Genomic DNA, 20,177 nt, shown 5'->3' with positions numbered 1-20,177 from the left:
GAGAGAGAGAGAGAGGAGAGAGAGAGAGAGAGAGAGAGAGAGAGAGAGAGAGGAGAGAGAGAGGAGAGATAGATAGATAGATAGATAGAGAGAGAGATAGATAGATAGATAGAGAGAGATAGATAGATAGATAGATAGAGAGAGAGAGAGAGAGAGAGTGTTTAACTTATGGCCACTCATGTACTTGTAGACATGTGCCATGTTCTCTTCATTTTGATAACACGGCTCAATGTCAATGTATAGCAACAAAAACTTATCTTAGGGGCGACCTTTAAGTCAATTGGTGGCTACAAGAGGCAACAATGGAATTTGTATCAAGAGCTTGGTCAGTGGTCATCTTGACCAGAAAATAGTAGTAGTACAAGTTTGAATCCACAAGTAGCAGAAAACTATATTCTGAAAATTGAATTATTAATGTCAATAGTCATATATATTTCATTTTCAATCATTGCAGTATTTTGAAGAAAAGTCTAGCAACAACTGCCCTGCCAAGATATTCTGTTGTAAGGTGAACTGATAAAGGTTGGTTGATGATTTTTTCAGCGTATAAGAATAGTTTGTTAGCAGAACTTTTATTGATGAATCTATTTTATAATGTTTGAGCAATGAATTCAAGGGAAACAAATAGAGTTGTATTTGTGTTTCATAATTTTTTTTCCTGTTTCTTGCAGATAAGGACATGTTTTTTCTAACTCAAAAGAAAACTATCTTTAAAATACGATTAATACATTTCTAATTTTGAGAGTTTTATAACAACATTGATTGAATTCTAATTTTTATAAGCCCTCTAAAATCCACCAAAGTTTCCTTCCTTTTTTTCAAAAACCTCTTCTTTTCTCCTAAACACTTAAACAAAACCTTAATAAAGAGGTTTTTACTTTTACTCTTTTAGTTAATGTTTGGCACAACTGTGGGACCAAATTTCATTATTTGATCCTCGTCATATATCTAATCGATGTATCGGCCACATTTTACGGTTAGATCAACAATGTGGCGGTAGTCTGTCCATCCAAAGTTGCTGCAGTTTCCAAGAAGATTGTATGGTTTATTGATTGGATTTCAAGAACCGGTAGATATCACTTGTCTTATAGAAACCAGAACAAAATATTTGAGATGTTTAGAACTTGTCTAAAACATATGAAGCAAACCATCCCAAGTCTCTTTCATAGGCTAATTTTCCAAAAGGTGGGGCATGTAATCTCACATTTCATACAGTTCTCAGTGAAAGCCTTCAAGACAATGGCATGTGATCATTAATGAGCCATGGTTCCCACTACACCCCATTCAATAACTCATTCACCATACAATAATTGCTTTTCAAAGTCTATATATATCCATCATTGGCTTTACAAGCAACACACCATTCATACTTTGAAGCATCAGAAATCAAGTTCACTTCTTTCTTCTACTACTTCGTTGAGATCATTCTATTGTCAAGAAACAAAAACAAGGATGGGTTTTCGCTTGCCTGGTATTAGACGATCATCATTCAGTGCAAGCCAATCATCTAGCAAAGAAGTGGAAGTCCCAAAAGGCTATCTTGCAGTCTATGTTGGAGAGAATGCGAGAAGGTTCTTGATTCCAATATCATTCTTAAACGAGCCTTTATTTCAAGAATTGCTAAGCCAAGCTGAAGAAGAATTTGGTTACTGTCATCCAATGGGCGGTCTTACCATTCCCTGCAAGGAAGATGTCTTCTTACATACAGCATCTCGCTTAAACGGCCTATAATTAATCCATACTGAATATAAAAGTCATATTTGTATGATAACATAGAACAGTCTAGGATTGACTAGTTAAGACAATTTTTGTACATGAAGAATTTTGTTATGTTTCCTCTTAAATGAGAATATCATCATACTATATTCTTGTGAATTCAATTCATATGTTGTTTATTGTGTCATCTTAAATACTTTCATTACAAGCACAAACACAAGCCATGTACCGATTTTATGGTAATTCAAAAGTGGTATATATTACCACGCCATACATGATACAACAAAACTCAAAACAAGAACTCTTTAAAGGAAAAACCTTTTTTAAACCTACAAAGATTTTCAACTTGATTGTGACATGACAGAATTTTGGAAGCAAGTCAGAAGAAATAACATTCAAAAACATAACAAAAACTGATCACATAATATGTTGCATTTTTCTAGTGATGCTTGAAGAAGGTGGTGGAGACCATAATCTCAAAGACTTCTCGAGCACTTGACATGGACTTGTCGTCGAAGTTGTTGTCGGAAAGCACACAATGAGTGCCAACCATTTACTCTAAGTTTCCAGCAGCCCTCCACTACTCATAAAAGTGTAGATTATGTATTTTGTTAATCAAAAGATTATCACAAGCTCCCTACATTTAGTATATACTCAAATTAAAATATACTATTGGTAAAGTGTGGAAAGCACAGTTCATATGTTTCTGGGGCTTAATTCCATGACTAAACAAAGTCTGAACAGAGCATATCTTAATTAAGATTAGAGACATAAATAACTAGAGCCTAAATCAGAAGCTAAATTCATCAAATAATAGAGTCCAGGCTTACCACTTATTGACCGAATAATGAAAAGTCTTCCATTGACAGTTATGTGTCCAGCCATATAGATACAAATAAAAATAGCAGTTCAACATAAATTTCAAGTCAATATAGAAACTATAAACTATAGTTTTGATAGCCACGGAGAAGAGGAATGGTTTAGAAGTGGACAACGTGTTGTGCAAAATGGAGCACTTTCTTTTCATAAAACCCAACATTCATTTTCCTGCTATTTCAGTGGAAGAATGGACATGATGGGTGTTTTGAGATTGACCCCATTGTGGAAGTGCCTAAAAATTAACGAACTCAAAGAAAGTGCAAACAGTGGTATAAGCTCTCAGTGAGAAGCACTTTACTCAACATGCATTTGAAGAGAAACTCTCAAAAGACAACTTATGAGCATGCATGCAATGGTACCATCCAATGGAAGGTCTACAACTCCCTGCAACGAAGATATGTTCTTACACCTTCTCACTTGAATGGCCTATAATTAATTCATACTGCAAAAGAAGTCACATGAATGATAACATAGGAAAAATAGGATTGACTAGTTGAGACAACTTTTGCACATTAGGAATTTCTTTTGTTAATTTCGATGTTTCCTCTTAAGCAGAAATCTGAAATGTGAACCCTACCAAACTAAATTCTTTTGAATTTATCTGTTGTTTTTTGCATCATCCTAAGTATTTGCTTTGCAGGTCACAAACACAAGTCATGCATCAATTTTATGGAAACTGACTATTATTACATAGTAGATATGGTAACGCAGGGCTGGTTATTCTACTGTTGAATATATTGCGAGGCCATACAACAAAACTCAAAAGAAATAAATCTTTAAAGAAAAACCATAACCTATAAAAAATTTCAACTTGTTTTACACATGATAGAATTTTGAAGCAAGTCAGTAGCATTGAAATGAAATGAAGACGAGAATATACCAATAATTGAAGAAGGCCGTGGTGAGCATAATCACATGAACTACCCGCACTCTTCATATGAATTAAGGTCATAGTTGTTATGCTATAACGGGCAGCAAATGGCAACGGCAACCCTTTACTTTGAATTCGCCTCAACTATTCATAAAACTGAATGTTAGCTAAGAGTCAAATAGTCATCATAGTTGTTTCAAGCTAGAAACTCGTCCAAACTAGGCCATGACCTCTTGCCTAATTATGTATGGTTATCAATTCTAAATGGAGAACTTTGACTAGTTTGACATATAATAGATAGTTTGGTAGTGAAACTTATGACTGTTGAACTTGAAATATATCCAGTATGTCTGCTACTTGTGGGTTCAAAGATGTACTACTAATACATTTTGACTGCTGACCAGGCCTTTGATGAAAGTTCCTTGTTGCCTCCCTACATTTATGATGATTTGTGTCCAACAATGCGTTATCTATCTACATTAGAATTCACACAACAGCATAGCTAGCTATATGCCGGCACTGATCTGTGTTATCATATGAAGAAAACAGGTGACATGTCTAACGTGTGTCTACAAAAATACGAGTATCCATAATAAATCAAAGCGTTAACTTTAACCTAGCTAGCCATCTCATTTGACTTTGAATTGGATTGTCTATCTGCTGGCCTTTCATTCAGAAGGTGGGGCCTTGACAATCCAAGACACTACCATGTGGTGATCCCTCATCTTATGGACCCCATCCTTTAACAACAATAATTTATCAAAGAAATGGGTTTGAAGAAAATTTTGAAGACTATAAATACATTATCTTCCCTCACAACCATCACAGCTCATTCACGTAATCAAACATCAAAACTAAGATACATTTTTCATAAATTTGAGAGTTGTTATTTGAAACATTTAAAATGGGCTTCCGATTACCTGCAGCTATTAGACGCACTTCATTAAGTAGCATCCAAACATCATCAAAAGTAGTGAATGTGCCGAAGGGGCGTCTTGCAGTGTACGTAGGAGAAGAAACGAAGCGGTTTGTGATCCCGTGTCATACTTGAACCAAACATCATTTCAAGACTTGTTAAGTCAATCAGAGGAAGAATTTGGATATGATCATCCAATGGGTGGCTTGACAATTCCTTGCACAGAAGATGATTTTTTTTTGCATATAACTTCAGGCTTCAATGGTCTATGAATATGTGACTGCAAGAGACTGACATAGATTAGTATTGATGTTTTGTAGAACGTAGGCATGCTGTAAAATTTTCCTTTTCTCTTTGATTGGCAAAATGGGTGAAAAATATCTATATGAATGAGATACAAACATATTTTGGTAATCTATTATTTGATGATTTCTGTATCACAGAATTCAATTGAAAGCTATTTTATCTATATGGTGAATTTGATGTTTTCTTTATCACAGAATTCAATTAAAAGCTATCTTATCTAATATGGTGAATTTGATGTTTTCTCCAACACATAATTTAATTGAAAGCTATGTTATCTATACGGAATACACTATACTGGTTGAAGTAGGAGACACTCCCAATTCAAAATCGTCATGAACACCACTTGCATTGAAATTGAAAGGAAAACAAAACCCTAAACTCAAAATCAAAGAGAAAAGCAACGCAGTAATAATGGAAAACGAACAAAATCCTGAACACAAAATCAGAGAGAAAAGGAATGTAATAATGGAAAACCCTAAACTTAATGTAGAGGAATTGGTTTGATGATGATAAGCACTTCCTTCAATATGACTGATTGGACTGAAAATTCCTCATCAATTTCGAAGATTTAACAACTGCGATAAACTGAATTAGAACACTGCATTTTCAATGAAGTAAAGGTTGCAAGAAATCATAGTATGGCACATTTTAAAACCCTTCTCTAAGTCCTGCTAGTTCAGTGGAAGAGTGAACATGATAGGATTGACCCCATTGTGGAAGTGTCTAAAAACGAATGAACTCAAAGAAAGCGCAAACAGTGGTAAAAGCTCCTGGTGAGAAGCACATTACTCAACATGCAGTTCAAGAGAAACTCAACAAAAAAAAAGACAAATTATGAACATGCATGCAATGGTGGTACTCTCATCCAATAGACGGTCTACAATTCCATGCAACGAATATATGTTCTTACATACAGCTTCTCAATTGAATTACCTATAATTAATTCATACTGCAAAAAAAGTCATATGAATGATAACATAGAAAAATAGGATTGACAAGTTGAGACAACTTTTGCACATCATGAATTTTTTTGTTAATTTTGATGTTTCCTCTTAAGTGAAAATCTGAAATGCGAACCCTCCCTACCAAACTATATTTTTTGAATTTATCTGTTGTTTTTTGTCTCATCCTAAATATTTGCTTTGCTTTGAAGGCAACAAACACAAGCCATGCACCAATTTTATGGAAACTAACTATTATTAGTAGTAAATATGGTAACGCAAGGCTGGTTATTATACTGTTGAATATATTGCGAGGCCATACAACAAAACTCAAGAAATAAATCTTTAAAGAAAAACTATAACCTATAAAAAAATTCAACTTGTTTAAGATATATAGAATTTTGAAGCAAGTCAGTTGTAGCATTGAAATGAAATGAAGACAATAATATACCAATAATTGAAGAAGGCGGTGGTGAGCATAATCACATGAACTACCCGCTCTTCATATGGATTGAGGTCATAGTTGTTATCCTATAGCATGCAGCTAACAGCAACGGAAACCCTTTACTTTGAATTCGCGTCAACTATTCATAAAAGTGAATGTTAGTTAAGAGTCAAACATAAATTAAAATGAAAAAAAACTAAGAGTCAAATAGTCATTACTTGCCATGATCTCTTGCCTACTTATGTATGTTTATCAATTTTAAATGGAGAAAACTTTGACTAGTTTGACACTTAAAAGATAGTTTGGTTGTGACATTTCTTATGACTATTGAACTTAAAATATATCCCAGTATGTATGCTACTTAAAACACGTACTGCTAATATTTATGATGAACTGTATCCAATCCAACTATGCATTATCTGTCTACATTAGAATTCACACAACAGGAGAACATTTTGTAGCTAGCAATATGCCAGCAGTATTATCAATATGAAGAAAACATGTAACATGTCTAATGCGTGTCTACAAAAATACGAGTATCCATAAAAAAAAATAAAGCATTAAGTTAACCTAGCTAGCCATCTCATTTGACTTTGGATTGGGTTGTCTATCTGCTGGCATTTCATTCAGAAGGCGGGGCCTTGAGCGTCCAGAAGACAATACCATGTGGTGATCCCTCATCTAATGAACAACAATATTTTACGGTTAGATCAACAATGTGGCGGTAGTCTGTCCATACAAAGTTGCTGCAGCTTCCAAGAAGATTGTATGGTTTATTGATTGGATTTCAAGAACCGGTAGATATCACTTGTCTTATAGAAACCAGAACAAAATATTTGAGATGTTTAGAACTTGTCTAAAACATATGAAGCAAACCATCACAAGTCTCTTTCATAGGCTAATTTTCCAAAAGGTGGGGCATGTAATCTCACATTTCATACAGTTCTCAATGAAAGCCTTCAAGACAATGGCATGTGATCATTAATGAGCCATGGTTCCCACTACACCCCATTCAATAACTCATTCACCATACAATAATTGCTTTTCAAAGTCTATATATATTGTGAACCCTTCTTTCGAAAACATTCAAAGTGCAGAAGATAACACAATTTGATTGAGACTTCACCAATGGTCCTTGCAAGAACACTTTCCACCAAAGAAATGATGAAACCTGCTTGAATCTCTTATAATGATTGGCCGAGCTACAGCGATTGAAGCAAGCTTCAAAAATACATGACAGTCATCACAGATACGTATATTCTTCATGATCCGTATCGGTGAAACTCCATTAGGTTTTTTAGTTAAAGAAAATGCAAGAGCAAGTTTCTCACTGTGGTGCGAGATGGATTTCAATTTTTCTTCCTCTCCCACGTTATGTAGAACAATGCCCGTATCTGGATTATATCCAATTTGTTGCAATTTTACGATCAATCTGTTCAATTCAGTATAGATTCTTTCCATTTTTGGATGATTGTGATCATCAGAAACAAATCGGTGGACTTCATTCCCATCCTCGACCCAACTGTATGCAGCAAACTTCTTTGCATTGTTGTTTTTCATAAGAGACCTTACAACAGCTACATCTTTCCATTTCCCACATGCGGCATACAAGTTGGAAAGCATAATATAAGGTCCAGCATTATGTGGATCCAATTGAAAGAGATAATTAGCCGCAAACTCTGCAGTCTTTATGTCTTCCTTGGAACAAACAGATAGTAAAGCAGACCAAATCTGGTAATCTGGTTTGTGAGGCATAGCTTTAATTAAATCCACCGCTTTGTCAATATTACCCGACCGACCAAGGAGAGTAATCATACATGCATAGTGATCCAACGTGGGTGTCATTCCGTGTTCACTGATTGAGTTGAAATACTTATGTCCTTCTTTAACCATATCAGCATTGATACACGCAGACAAGACACCCACAAAACTAATATTGTCAGGTTTGAAATTTTCTTGCAACATTCTTTCATACAGAGCCAAGGCCTCCTGAGCCTGTCCATTTTGTGCATAACCCAAAATCAAGGAATTCCAAGTGATCACATTCCTAATAGGCATAGTTTCAAAAATTAGCCGAGCATCCAAAGGGACTCCACACTTGCAATACATATCAACAAGTGCACTCGATACAAGCATGTTACTATCAACACCTATAAGAATAACTTTTCCATGGATAACCTGACCGTGACACAAAGATGCTAACTTGGCACAAGAGCTTACAACACTAGAAAAGGTGTGACTGTCAGGTCTAACATTTCCACGAAGCATGTCACTAAATAACATCAAAGAACTGTCCTCTCTTCCACTTTGTGCATAACCAACTATCATAGTAGTCCAACAAATCTCATCCTTTTCGGCTATTTTACTAAACATATTCCCCGCATCCTCTACACGTCCAGATTGAAAGTAGGCATTGAGAACATTAGAAACCGTAACTTGGTCAGGTTTCAACCCAGATAATCGCATCTTGTCGAACAAATGAATGCACTCATCAGGGTTCCCCATTTTCACATACCCAGAGATCATCAGATTCCACGAAACAACATTTTTTTTAATCATTCCATCAAACAGCCAGCGTGCCCTCTCAATATCGCCACACTTGGCATACAAATCAGTCACTGCATTCCAAACAAAAGTATTTTTCTCAAACTCACCAGCAACAACTCTCCCATGAACCTGTTTCCCAAGCCTGAAATCCAAGAGCTGAGAACAAGCTTGCAACACATTCACATAAGAGTACTGCGTAGGCTGAAACCCATCTTCTTGCATTCTCACAAAAAAACTCAATGCTTTACTCGAAAGCCGATTACTTGCAAAACAAGCAATCAATGTGTTATATGAAACAGAATCCCTATATGGCATTTGATCAAAGACTGAATTCAAATCGTCAACTGAACCCACCTTGGCATAAGCAGAAAGTAATGCATTCCAAGAATAAATATCCCTGTTAGGCATTTTATCAAACAGTTGGTGAGCATTTGATAGTTTTCCACATTTTGCATATATATGAAGAAGTTGGTTGTGGATGAAGGAATCTGTGGGTTGAAAAAGCTGAAGTTCCATGTGAGACTGTAATCTCTTGGCTTGGTTGAAGTCATTGGATTGAGCACAATGAAGTATAAGACGAGTGTAGTCAGCGGAAGAAGCGGGACCGCGTGTGAAGAGAAAATCTATGGCTTCGCGAAGTTGTTGTTTGAACTTCATCGTAGGTTTAATTAACTTGGCCATATGAGTTTGAGGCAAATCTTTCTCATGTTACAGAAGGGAATGAAGAGGGGGATGCGTTTGAAATGCTCTTCAAGCAACTTGAAGAAGATCTCAAAAACGATGATTTATCCATGGACGATATTGGCGATGAAATATCGAAAGAGGATATGGCTTTATTAGAACGTGAGTTGGAAGGTGCGTTAGATGATTTTGATGGTGAATTGTTGAACTCAGATACTGTCGAAACACCGGCTGTTAACGAGGCTGAAAAAATCAGCAAGGATGGAAATGATGGCCCGTTGAACCTTAGAACTTGGCAATTGAATAAATTGGCTAGAGCCTTGAAAACCGGTCGCCGCAAAACCGAGTGTAAGAGTTTAATTTTGATATATTGTCTGTTTAGGGTTTTGAAATAACTCTCATATAGAAGCATGATAATGCTTGGTTGTTGTTGTAATATATAGATATATATTATATATATAGAAGATATAGATTATTATTCTATATTCAGAAAATAATATGAAATTCAGAAAAAAATATGAATATTTTAATATTCAAGTTTTTAGTTTTACTATATATCTATATATCATATTAAGTATAAGATATAAGCACCAGAGTTATTTTTTGATAACTCATCACTATTAGTCAGACTCACTAAAATTTGATCCATCCTTTTTTCTGTCGTTAAGGTAGAGAACTGAAGTAAGAATTCTCGTTCTTTATCAGCAATCAACTCACTATTCAAGATCCAGGATTCTATTTTATCATTAATCCAATCACCACTATTCATCCTTTTTCTTTTCTTTATCAATGAATAGATTGCTTTACTTGTATGACTTAAATGTCTCGTATTTTTCAAAAACGCGATTCGATTGATGGGATTTGGTATAATACTTCTGAGATCCATGAGATTAAAACCTTTACCCCTTGGGATGTTTCCGCCAGAAGGCGAACCTCCTCTTTCTTCTAGAAAATTTCCGAATTGTTCTAGAGCAACTTCAAAAATAGACTTTAACCAGAAAGAATTTTGTTCTGATGTAAGATACCTATCCAGAAGTTTTCGCAATTCAATGATGTAGGATGGAATCATCAAAGATTTGACCTGTTCGAACTCTGTCTGTAACTCGTTAGAGAATCCAGAAACACAGACAAGATGTGCATAAACTAAATATCCAGTAATAAGAAGAAGTAAAAGGATTGAAAACAGGAACTCCTCAATATTTAGTGATCTCAGATGGAATGGTGACTCATTATTTGTGTGAAAAAGATCTTCGTACACGTCTACAACAAAATTATGTAAACACTTACTCGAAATCTCACTTATACGGTTCCGTTGTGCAATTTCCCGAAGAATTGCCTTGGCTCCATGTAAAAAATTACTAGGAGAAAAAATAGATACAAATTTTTTCCATTTAGGACTCTTCCTTAGTATTACAACTAGATCCCAAAAAGTCTCTATAAATGGTAAAAGTAGAGTTTGTTGCCCTGTCCAGGTAAGGAGCGACGGTATTATATACGGGTACAATCGCTTCAATTTGGATAGAAAAATTGAAAAACAACTCTTTCTTTGAAAGTTTCTATACATCTGCCCTTTTTTAAAGAATTTTTTTAGAGGTTTTTTTCTCTTTTCGGATGGTAAAATTTTATCAGAGTATAGAGTATATAGAGTGTCACGCAAATCAGTGTCAAGCAAATCGATGTTTGAATCGAAATCCAAATATTTATGCAACTTCTTCCATTTTGGATCATAGAGATTAATAGCGGAAAGAGGTTGACAAGAAGTTCTTTCAAAATTCACTATTTCTTCCTCTGTTAGAGGTGTTCCAGAAATGTCCGCGATCGAGTAAATAGCTCTAGGAACGCGAGTTGGAAAATGGAAAGATTTGTACAACTCATATCCGTCATCACCACTTTGCGGAAAAGTATTTGCTATCAATATGTTAGAGACCTCTAACTCGCTTGGTGAAATAGTATCTCTGTCCAAAAAAGCATGTTTTTTTTTCCCGCCGCACAAAGAAAATATTTTCTTTCCACTGAACAAGACATTGAGGAATTGTTCATACAGAAAATCATAATTACAGGACCTTTCCCCATAAAAAGAGAATCTTTTGTTACAATCGAAAGAGAAGTTATATTGATTATTCAAGAATCGAAGTCGATTGACTTTATAAAAAGAAGAAATCAATGAACTTCCATGAAAACATTTCACAGGATTCAGCCAATTGTCTTGATTTGCTATCTCATTGATCCATAATTTAGATTTTTGAGAAGTATAATAGTCATCCAATAATAGGGGTTTCCTTTTTTTCAAATGAACTGTTTGCAGACCTATTGATTCTAATAACTGATTCCCGAGTGCATCATTCATCCGTTTCAATTCATCCATATGGATCTGGGACCTATGAATGGGCATACTTCCGAAACTCACAAAGAAAAAAGGAAGTGAGTTCGACAAAAGGGGAAGAAGCTTGGACAAAAACAAACAAAGTGACTTAGAAAAATCTTTTTTGTCGATAACCTCAGACCAATCAATCGAATCTGCATTCATATGTAATCGATCGAACACTACTTGAAAACGGCTATTCTGCTCATAAATGAAATGGTCCAAATGTTCCTGGAAATTCTTGCTCCCCTTGGACCATTTGTATTTATATCTATTTGGATCCTTCTTCACAGATCTCTCGGTTCGATAAATTAAAATAAGAGGATCAAAGCATTTCTTCTGACTCTTTTTCAAATTTGAGAAACGTTGATTGATCATTTGTTTCCTTATAGGTATACGATTCATAATATCATTTTCATACCTTTGAATTACATATTCTAAGTTGCGATTGAATCGATTATCTTGAAAATAATTCCCACAAGAGGTCTGGACCCATTTTTTTAGGATCCTTGGAGAAACAAATTCATTCGCTTCGTAAAAAACCCGAGGCAGAACCAATAAAGATTTCTTTTTTGATTCATCCCTGGATGTTTGCTCTTGTTTGATGTTAATTTGATGTTGGATGGTGGATACCTTGCTGTTTTAATTTTTTTTCTTGCTTTGGGACCCTAGGCTTGGCCTAGTGGTCTAGTTGCTAATGTTTGCTTGGTTTTTCAGGATCAAAAGCATAATGTACATGGAGAATGATACAAGACATGGAGCCCGACAGCCAATCCTGGGCTTATGTCAGCATCCGAACCCAAACAAACAATCAGATAACAAACAAACACACGCAAAAAGAAAAAGGTTGCCCGGAGTGGTCTCGCACGACCACCTGCCTACATACCTCGTCTGGAACGAGGATCAGGGCGATGTAGTTCCCCTGAAAGGGACTAAATTACTAACCAGAAACCGGGGAAAGATACACAACTAGGGAGCTGAGACTCGAGCCTAATGTTGTCATGCATCGTTAACCCTAAGTTCGGTTTTCTATCCTACTTGCATAAGCAAACTAACCTAACCAGGAAAGAAGCTAGCACACAAGCATACAATCATATATCATCAAATGAGAACAGGTATCTCAAACAAGCATGTCAATCAGATATCCACATAACACGCACTATAGCCAAACAAGGGGCTCAATCAATCAGGTTTGACTGCCTAAGCAATCGTCTGTACAGGCTGTGTTTGCTCTTAACCTTGCCATTACGAGGCTAAGGTGAAGCAGATGAAAGGATGAAGTGAGGATCAGACCTCACAGCTCTTATCCCTAACCAGGGAGAGCTGACAAATGAGCATGGGTCCAGAATAGGGGAACCCTTCTATACTCGATGACTCCGACACAATGTGCACTGCACAGATCTTGGGCTTTTGATCCCAATGCTACAACCATGTAATGGGAGCAAGGAGAAGACTCACAGAATAGTGGGGGACAGGTTGCTTGTCCCTACCTTCCACCAACTGCCTTACTTGAAGGACTTTCACCTGCTTGGGCTTAAAAATAAACAACCACAATCATTGCCTCTTAAGGAGGACTTCAGACATTTATTTGCCCGGCCCGGTAACAGCCGGGTCTCCAGACTACATGAAGTAAGAAGGTTATACCTCAAATGCAAGTTGCTTAAGCAAAGCAAAGCAATAGTTCACAAGGAACTGAGCAACTAAAGTACCTGGAAACAATCAAACTCAATCAGTAATCAATCAGACAAACTATACGGCAAACAATCAAACAGTTTAATCAATACAACACAAAGCAAGCTCAAGGCTTAAGCCCAAGCTCCAACACCTACAAAAAAATGTTATGTTAGTGTACAAACATCCACAACATCAATCAAAATTGGATTTGGATCATTCTCCATGTGCATTGCTTTTTGATCCTGAAAAATCAAGCAAATATTAGCAACTAGACCACTAGGCCAAGCCTAGGGTCCCAAAGCAAGAAAAAAGCTAAAACAGCAAGGTATCCACCATCCAACATCAAATTAACATCAAACAAGAGCAAACATCCTTGGTCTCATGTTTATATCATCCATCAAGTTCAATTCATGCACAAAACAATCCATATTGGTTCAAATGAAGCACCAAATATACAAACAGAAGTATTGCATTCAAAGCCATGCCAAAACACATCAAAAAAATCTCAAATTAAATACACCTAAACAGGGGTCAATCAAGATCTACCATGTCAAATTTGAGCTCAATTGGGCAAATGGAACCATGTCAATGAAAATCAACAAAAACAGACACAATCTCATGCTTCAATTCATACCATCAATGCATACATCCAATTCAAAAATTCATATCTCATTGGAAACTAAAAAGAAATGGATGAGACCAAAACAGGGAGACTGTAATCTCTTGGCTTGGTTGAAGTCATTGGATTGAGCACAATGAAGTATAAGACGAGTGTAGTCAGCGGAAGAAGCGGGACCGCGTGTGAAGAGAAAATCTATGGCTTCGCGAAGTTGTTGTTTGAACTTCATCGTAGGTTTAATTAACTTGGCCATATGAGTTTGAGGCAAATCTTTCTCATGTTACAGAAGGGAATGAAGAGGGGGATGCGTTTGAAATGCTCTTCAAGCAACTTGAAGAAGATCTCAAAAACGATGATTTATCCATGGACGATATTGGCGATGAAATATCGAAAGAGGATATGGCTTTATTAGAACGTGAGTTGGAAGGTGCGTTAGATGATTTTGATGGTGAATTGTTGAACTCAGATACTGTCGAAACACCGGCTGTTAACGAGGCTGAAAAAATCAGCAAGGATGGAAATGATGGCCCGTTGAACCTTAGAACTTGGCAATTGAATAAATTGGCTAGAGCCTTGAAAACCGGTCGCCGCAAAACCGAGTGTAAGAGTTTAATTTTGATATATTGTTTGTTTAGGGTTTTGAAATAACTCTCATATAGAAGCATGATAATGCTTGGTTGTTGGTTGTTGTTGTATATTGCGACATCTGAGTTTATAGATAATAGACTCTTGTTCTTAGTTTGCTTCGTAACCCTCCTCCGAATCTTCTGATAATGAACCCACACCATCAGCAATATCCACGCCAGGATCATGCAGAATCTGTACCAAAGTCCAACTTACCAATTCATACCATGCAAGAGAATTGGTCTTCTCGAAAGCGATTGGCTTAACTACTTGACTACTTGCTCTGATTTGATATAATAATTTTTCAATTCTCCTACTTGCATAATTTCTTAACTTCAACATCCTTATCTGTCTGCCTTGAATTACAATGCAGAATACAATGATTAGTAACATTGTGCATGAAAACCGGTCGCCGCAAAACCGAGTGTAAGAGTTTAATTTTGATATATTGTTTGTTTAGGGTTTTGAAATAACTCTCATATAGAAGCATGATAATGCTTGGTTGTTGGTTGTTGTTGTATATTGCGACATCTGAGTTTATAGATAATAGACTCTTGTTCTTAGTTTGCTTCGTAACCCTCCTCCGAATCTTCTGATAATGAACCCACACCATCAGCAATATCCACGCCAGGATCATGCAGAATCTGTACCAAAGTCCAACTTACCAATTCATACCATGCAAGAGAATTGGTCTTCTCGAAAGCGATTGGCTTAACTACTTGACTACTTGCTCTGATTTGATATAATAATTTTTCAATTCTCCTACTTGCATAATTTCTTAACTTCAACATCCTTATCTGTCTGCCTTGAATTACAATGCAGAATACAATGATTAGTAACATTGTGCATGTTACAAACCTTCCGCGGAAAGCAGCTTCGATCCTTGCACAGGGGCCAATTTTATCAGATGTCCCCGAAGGGACAAATTATTGTGAGCAGCTGTACTATATAAACATAATAAAATGAAACATAACCGTCGGTGTGGGACCAAAAGTAAGTAAACAAAGATAACACAGTTACTTCTCCAATCAATCTACAACCATGTATAATTTGTTATGTTGCCTCAACTTTACTTAATTAGTAGTAGTATATCATCATTAACTCTACTCACGATGGCTGTTTTTCTCAGTTCAAGGTGCAGCATATATACTATACCTTATATATGTTTTGCATCGGTCACCGTGCATGTCCTACATTGACATACTATTTTCTTAACATATTTACAAGCAACTAGTAATCTATGTCTTGTATTAAAACTAATTATTGACTTAAGCATTACTATTATCTGTATTAATTATACTTAATTATCTTTTCATTAATTATTAGTTACTTAATCTTTACTCATTAATTTTATTAGTACTATTAGTTACTATTTATCCATTAATCGATTATCCATATTATTAGTTAATATTGATTAGTCATATCCTATTTATCGATTTTTCTTTAAGTTATTGATTCCGATTTTCCTTAAGACTTAGTAAATTATCTAATTTAACTTTTGCTAATTAAAGTCTCACACTTTCTGGTTCAACATTTAAATTAAGATGTATTTAATCAAAGTGTTTTCATGTTTCATCATCACAAAGATAATGTGGCGCGCATAAACTTCTTCGAACAACATTATATTCATTTCTAATTTGGTTACATCTATTATGAAGACTCTACATTTGATGACTCTACATCTAAAGACTCTGAAGACTCTACAAGACAACATCAAAAGAAACATCCATCTGAAGACTATTCAACAAACAACTATCTAAAGATACAAGCCTCTGCTCAAAGACTCTGACTCCGTTCACTCTGATTCACGCTCAACAAAACATCTTACTCATAAAAATTAGAAACTTAATCAAGAAGTATTCTAAGTATGGTACAAATCTATATAAGGAAATTATGGATTATACTCCAAGACTGCTAAGGAAAGGACAAGAAAATGAATGGCATTAAGTCCCATAATTGGCAAGATATCTCTACCAATTTCCCTCTAACAGTATCATCTCAAAGTTTTATATAAAGGCCTCATCTTCATCATGCTGAAAAACACACGAAGCAATCACACAAGAATTTTACATACACTTTGATCTACATAATCAATACCCTTCATTGTAAAATTAAGTAATCACACAAGAGTGGTTGCTCATAGTGTGATCATTGATCATTGTCTTAAATATGTTCATACTGCTTACCTAGAATCACTAAAGCAAACACTTGTATTTCTTTAAAGTTGTTAATTTTTCTCAAATGACTTGTTGAAGTCTGTAGACTTGAGAGAGCTAAGAGATTGCTGAACTCTTAGACGTTTTTGTAATCACGTTTTTGGGTACCCTAGTGGGTTGAACTACGAAAGCTCTGATTTCCTCATTGCACGATGAGGGTACGTAGGCAGGAGAACCCAGTTTCTTCGCGGGCTATCTTATTTATCTTATTTATCAATCTACCTAATCAATAATTCTTCATTCATTCATCAATACCATCTTTTTGAGATCAATCATACTTCTCCTTGGACTCCTTGTCCATCCTTTTAGGACGTCCTGATGACAATTCATCTCTTCAATCGAGAGTTGTTTAGGCAAACAACCCCAAACACTTAATTCAGATTTTCTTTTTGGCTTTACCTTATAGCGGCGACCTGCTAGTCCACGTATTGGTAAATGCTTACCTTTCTCTTCGATTAAGATTTTATCCTCCTCCTGGATCCAAGATACTATGCTGACTTGATCTCGAATTGTCGATTCCCCAGCAAGTGACACACAACTCCTTGCATTCCAGTACTACAATCCTTCCTTAGTGTTTGTCTTGTGAGTCCCTCTTGCTTAGACAAACATCTCTCTCTCTCTATTCTCGTAGTTTCGAACTACGATTGCTCTGAATTTCTCATTTCACAATGAGAATATGTAGGCACGAGGGTGCGAATCCTTGGCGAGCATACTTCTAATTATTCCTCCTTCGCCTTAGGGCACCATCCATATCTCTCACTATTCACTACCTACCTTCGATAATAAACTGTTCACCCAGTGACATACTGTCTCTTTGACATCAAAATACACTTTCTTTGGAATTCCATATACACTCTTTTAGGACACCTGATGTAGTCCGCATTTCTGCCTAGATTTGTTTGGGCAAACAACCCCAAACACTTAACTCCTCCTTTTTAGACAAACAATATTTCTTCAGTCACTTATCACCAAATATTCAATTCTGTGACTTCGTTCGCTTCACACCATCCATCTCCCTGATACATCTGTATTCTACCTTCTTTCACTCCATGTATATTGTTTGAAATCGAAATGTGGCGGTGTATTGGAATCCATAAGAGAGGTGGGATTTCTACCATAGAGGGAAATAACGTTAACCGATACATGGACTAGCAGGCCGCCACTGTAGTGTATTTGTAGTCTTCAACAGTTTCTTCAAATCCATTTCTTTGATAGATTATTGTTGTTCATAAGATGGGGGATCATCACATGGTAATATTGTGTTGGACGATCAAAGTCAAATGAAAGGCCAGTAGATAGACAACCCAATTCAAAGTCAAATGAGATGGCTAGCTAGGTTAAACTTAATGCTTTGATTTATTATGGATGCTCGTATTTTTGTATTCATGTCACACCTTTTCTTCATATTATTAATAACACTTGCTCAGTGCCCACATATAGCTAGCTAGCTACAAAAAGTTTTGCTCTTGTGTGATAGATAATGCATAGTTGGATACAAATCATCATAAATGTAGGAAGGCAACAGGGAACTTTCATCAATGGCTTGGTCAGCAGCAGTCAAAATATATTAGTAGTACATGTTTTATGTAGCTGACATACTGGGATATATTTTAAGTTCAACTGTCAGTCATAAGTGTTACTGCCAAACTATCTTTCAAGTGTCAAACTAGTCAAAGTTCTCCATTATTAAACATTTGATAAACACACATAACTAGGCAAGAGGTCATGGCGATGACTTTCTAGCTTTAAACAACTGTGATGATGACTATTTGACTCTTAGCTTTTTTCATTTTAATTTATGTTTGACTCTTAACAAAAATTCACTTTTATGAACAGTTGAGGCGAATTCAAAGTAAAGGGTTACCGTTCCCGTTAGCTGCCTGTTATAGAATAACAACTATGACCTCAATCCATACGAAGAGCGCGGGTAGTTCATGTGATTATGCTCACCACCTCCTTCTTCAATTATTGGTATATTATTGTCTTCATTTCATTTCAATGCTACTGACTTGCTTCAAAATTCTATCTATCATGTGTTAAACAAGTTGAATTTTTTTATAGGTTATGGTTTTTCTTTTAAGATTTATTTCTTTTGAGTTTTGTTGTACGGCCTCGCAATATATTTAACAATAGAATAACCAACCTTGCGTTACCATATCTACCATGTAATAAAAGTCAGTTTCCATAAAATTGGTGCATGGCTTATGTTTGTGCCTGCAAAGCAAAGCAAATATTTAGGATGATACATAAAAGTTGGCTCAACTAGTCAGTCCTATATTTCTATGTCATCGTTCATATGACTTTTTTGCAGTATGAATTAATTATAGGCCATTCATGTGAGAAGATGTAAGTAAGAACATATCTTCGTTGCAGGGGATTGTAGACCTTCCATTGGATGATAGTGTTGAATAAACTTTAATGTTATAGTTAATGAATTTTATTAATAAGTTAATGGAGAGATTAAGAGTCTGTTGTAGTTGGAAGGTCAAGAGATAGTGGCCAAATTAATAGTATTTACTAATTATTATGTTTCCTAGAATAGCTGAAGTTTCTGAGTCTGTATAAAGACCAAAAATGTACTCTAATGAAATACAGAAGTTACAAAAGATTCGCTTTCTTCTGTCAAATTGGCATCAGAGCTAATGGCAAACATGACGAATCAAATGCCGTTGCCACAGCTAACGAAGTTAAATTACGAAAACTGGAGTATCCAAATGAAAGCTCTTCTCGGATCTCTAGACGCGTGGGAGGTGACCAAAGATGGGTTTGAAGAACCAGTAGATATTGTGGGATATACGTCAGCTCAAAATAAGGCGTTGAAAGAGACGCGATCGAAGGATAAAACGACACTATACATGCTGTTTAGGGTTGTTGATGAATCAGGCTTCGAAAAGATTGTCGGTTCGACTACGTCAAAAGAAGCGTGGGACACGCTAGAGAAAGTGTTCAAAGGACAGATCGAGTAAAGCAAGTTCGACTCCAAACACTTCGTGGCGAATTGGAGAGGATGCAAATGAAGGAGTCAGAAAATGTATCTGACTACATCACGCGTGTACAAAAGGTGGTGAACCAACTCACCAGAAATGGCGAAACAGTAACTGATGCACGAGTTGTTGAAAAGATTTTGAGATCTTTAACAGATAAATTTGAGAATATTGTGTGTGCAATAGATGAGTCGAAGGATCTTTCGACGCTCTCAGTCGAAGAGCTCGCTGGTTCCCTCGAAGCATACGAACAACGTAAGATGAAAAAGAAGGAAGAAGGAGTAGAGGATGCAAATCAAACCAAGGAGCAAATCAAAGACGAAAAGGTACTCTTTTCTCAAAATTTTAGAGGAAGAGGACGTGGTCGTGGAGGACGTGACAGTGGTCGAAGTGGTA

The 20,177-nt window shown here is 36.1% G+C and overlaps 3 protein-coding genes and 1 pseudogene across 5 annotated transcripts; 2 read left to right on the top strand and 2 right to left on the bottom strand.

Moving 5' to 3' along the window:
* Positions 1-1,765: 1,765 nt before the first annotated feature.
* On the bottom strand, positions 1,766-9,740 carry LOC127088016 (pentatricopeptide repeat-containing protein At2g22070). Of its 3 annotated transcripts, none has more exons than XM_051028926.1 (5): positions 6,645-9,740; positions 6,081-6,213; positions 4,387-4,662; positions 3,476-3,610; positions 1,766-2,353 (listed from the first exon to the last, which is right to left on the bottom strand). In XM_051028926.1, exon 1 carries the CDS (start codon positions 9,300-9,302, stop codon positions 7,197-7,199), a length of 2,106 nt encoding a protein of 701 aa, XP_050884883.1. In that variant the 5' UTR covers positions 9,303-9,740; the 3' UTR covers positions 1,766-2,353; positions 3,476-3,610; positions 4,387-4,662; positions 6,081-6,213; positions 6,645-7,196. The 3 variants fall into 3 exon arrangements, with proteins under 3 accessions (XP_050884883.1, XP_050884885.1, XP_050884884.1); XM_051028928.1 differs by having other exon boundaries at positions 1,766-2,296; XM_051028927.1 differs by lacking the exon at positions 3,476-3,610.
* LOC127088018 (auxin-induced protein X10A-like) lies at positions 3,963-4,796 on the top strand (annotated as a pseudogene).
* Positions 9,741-9,867: 127 nt separating the features above from the next.
* Positions 9,868-14,186, bottom strand: LOC127087734 (protein Ycf2). The gene is made up of 2 exons (XM_051028662.1): positions 14,053-14,186; positions 9,868-12,247 (listed from the first exon to the last, which is right to left on the bottom strand). The coding sequence occupies exons 1-2, from the start codon at positions 14,184-14,186 to the stop codon at positions 9,868-9,870; spliced, it is 2,514 nt and encodes an 837-aa protein (XP_050884619.1).
* A 19-nt stretch (positions 14,187-14,205) lies between these two features.
* LOC127088015 (protein OVEREXPRESSOR OF CATIONIC PEROXIDASE 3) lies at positions 14,206-14,607 on the top strand. The gene has a single exon (XM_051028925.1). It carries the CDS (start codon positions 14,273-14,275, stop codon positions 14,603-14,605), a length of 333 nt encoding a protein of 110 aa, XP_050884882.1. The 5' UTR covers positions 14,206-14,272; the 3' UTR covers positions 14,606-14,607.
* Positions 14,608-20,177: the final 5,570 nt, after the last annotated feature.

This window comes from Lathyrus oleraceus, chromosome 5 (assembly GCF_024323335.1).
Source record: "Lathyrus oleraceus cultivar Zhongwan6 chromosome 5, CAAS_Psat_ZW6_1.0, whole genome shotgun sequence".
In the NCBI taxonomy this organism is placed as follows: domain Eukaryota; kingdom Viridiplantae; phylum Streptophyta; class Magnoliopsida; order Fabales; family Fabaceae; genus Lathyrus; species Lathyrus oleraceus.
This window is presented reverse-complemented; position numbering and strand designations above follow the sequence as displayed.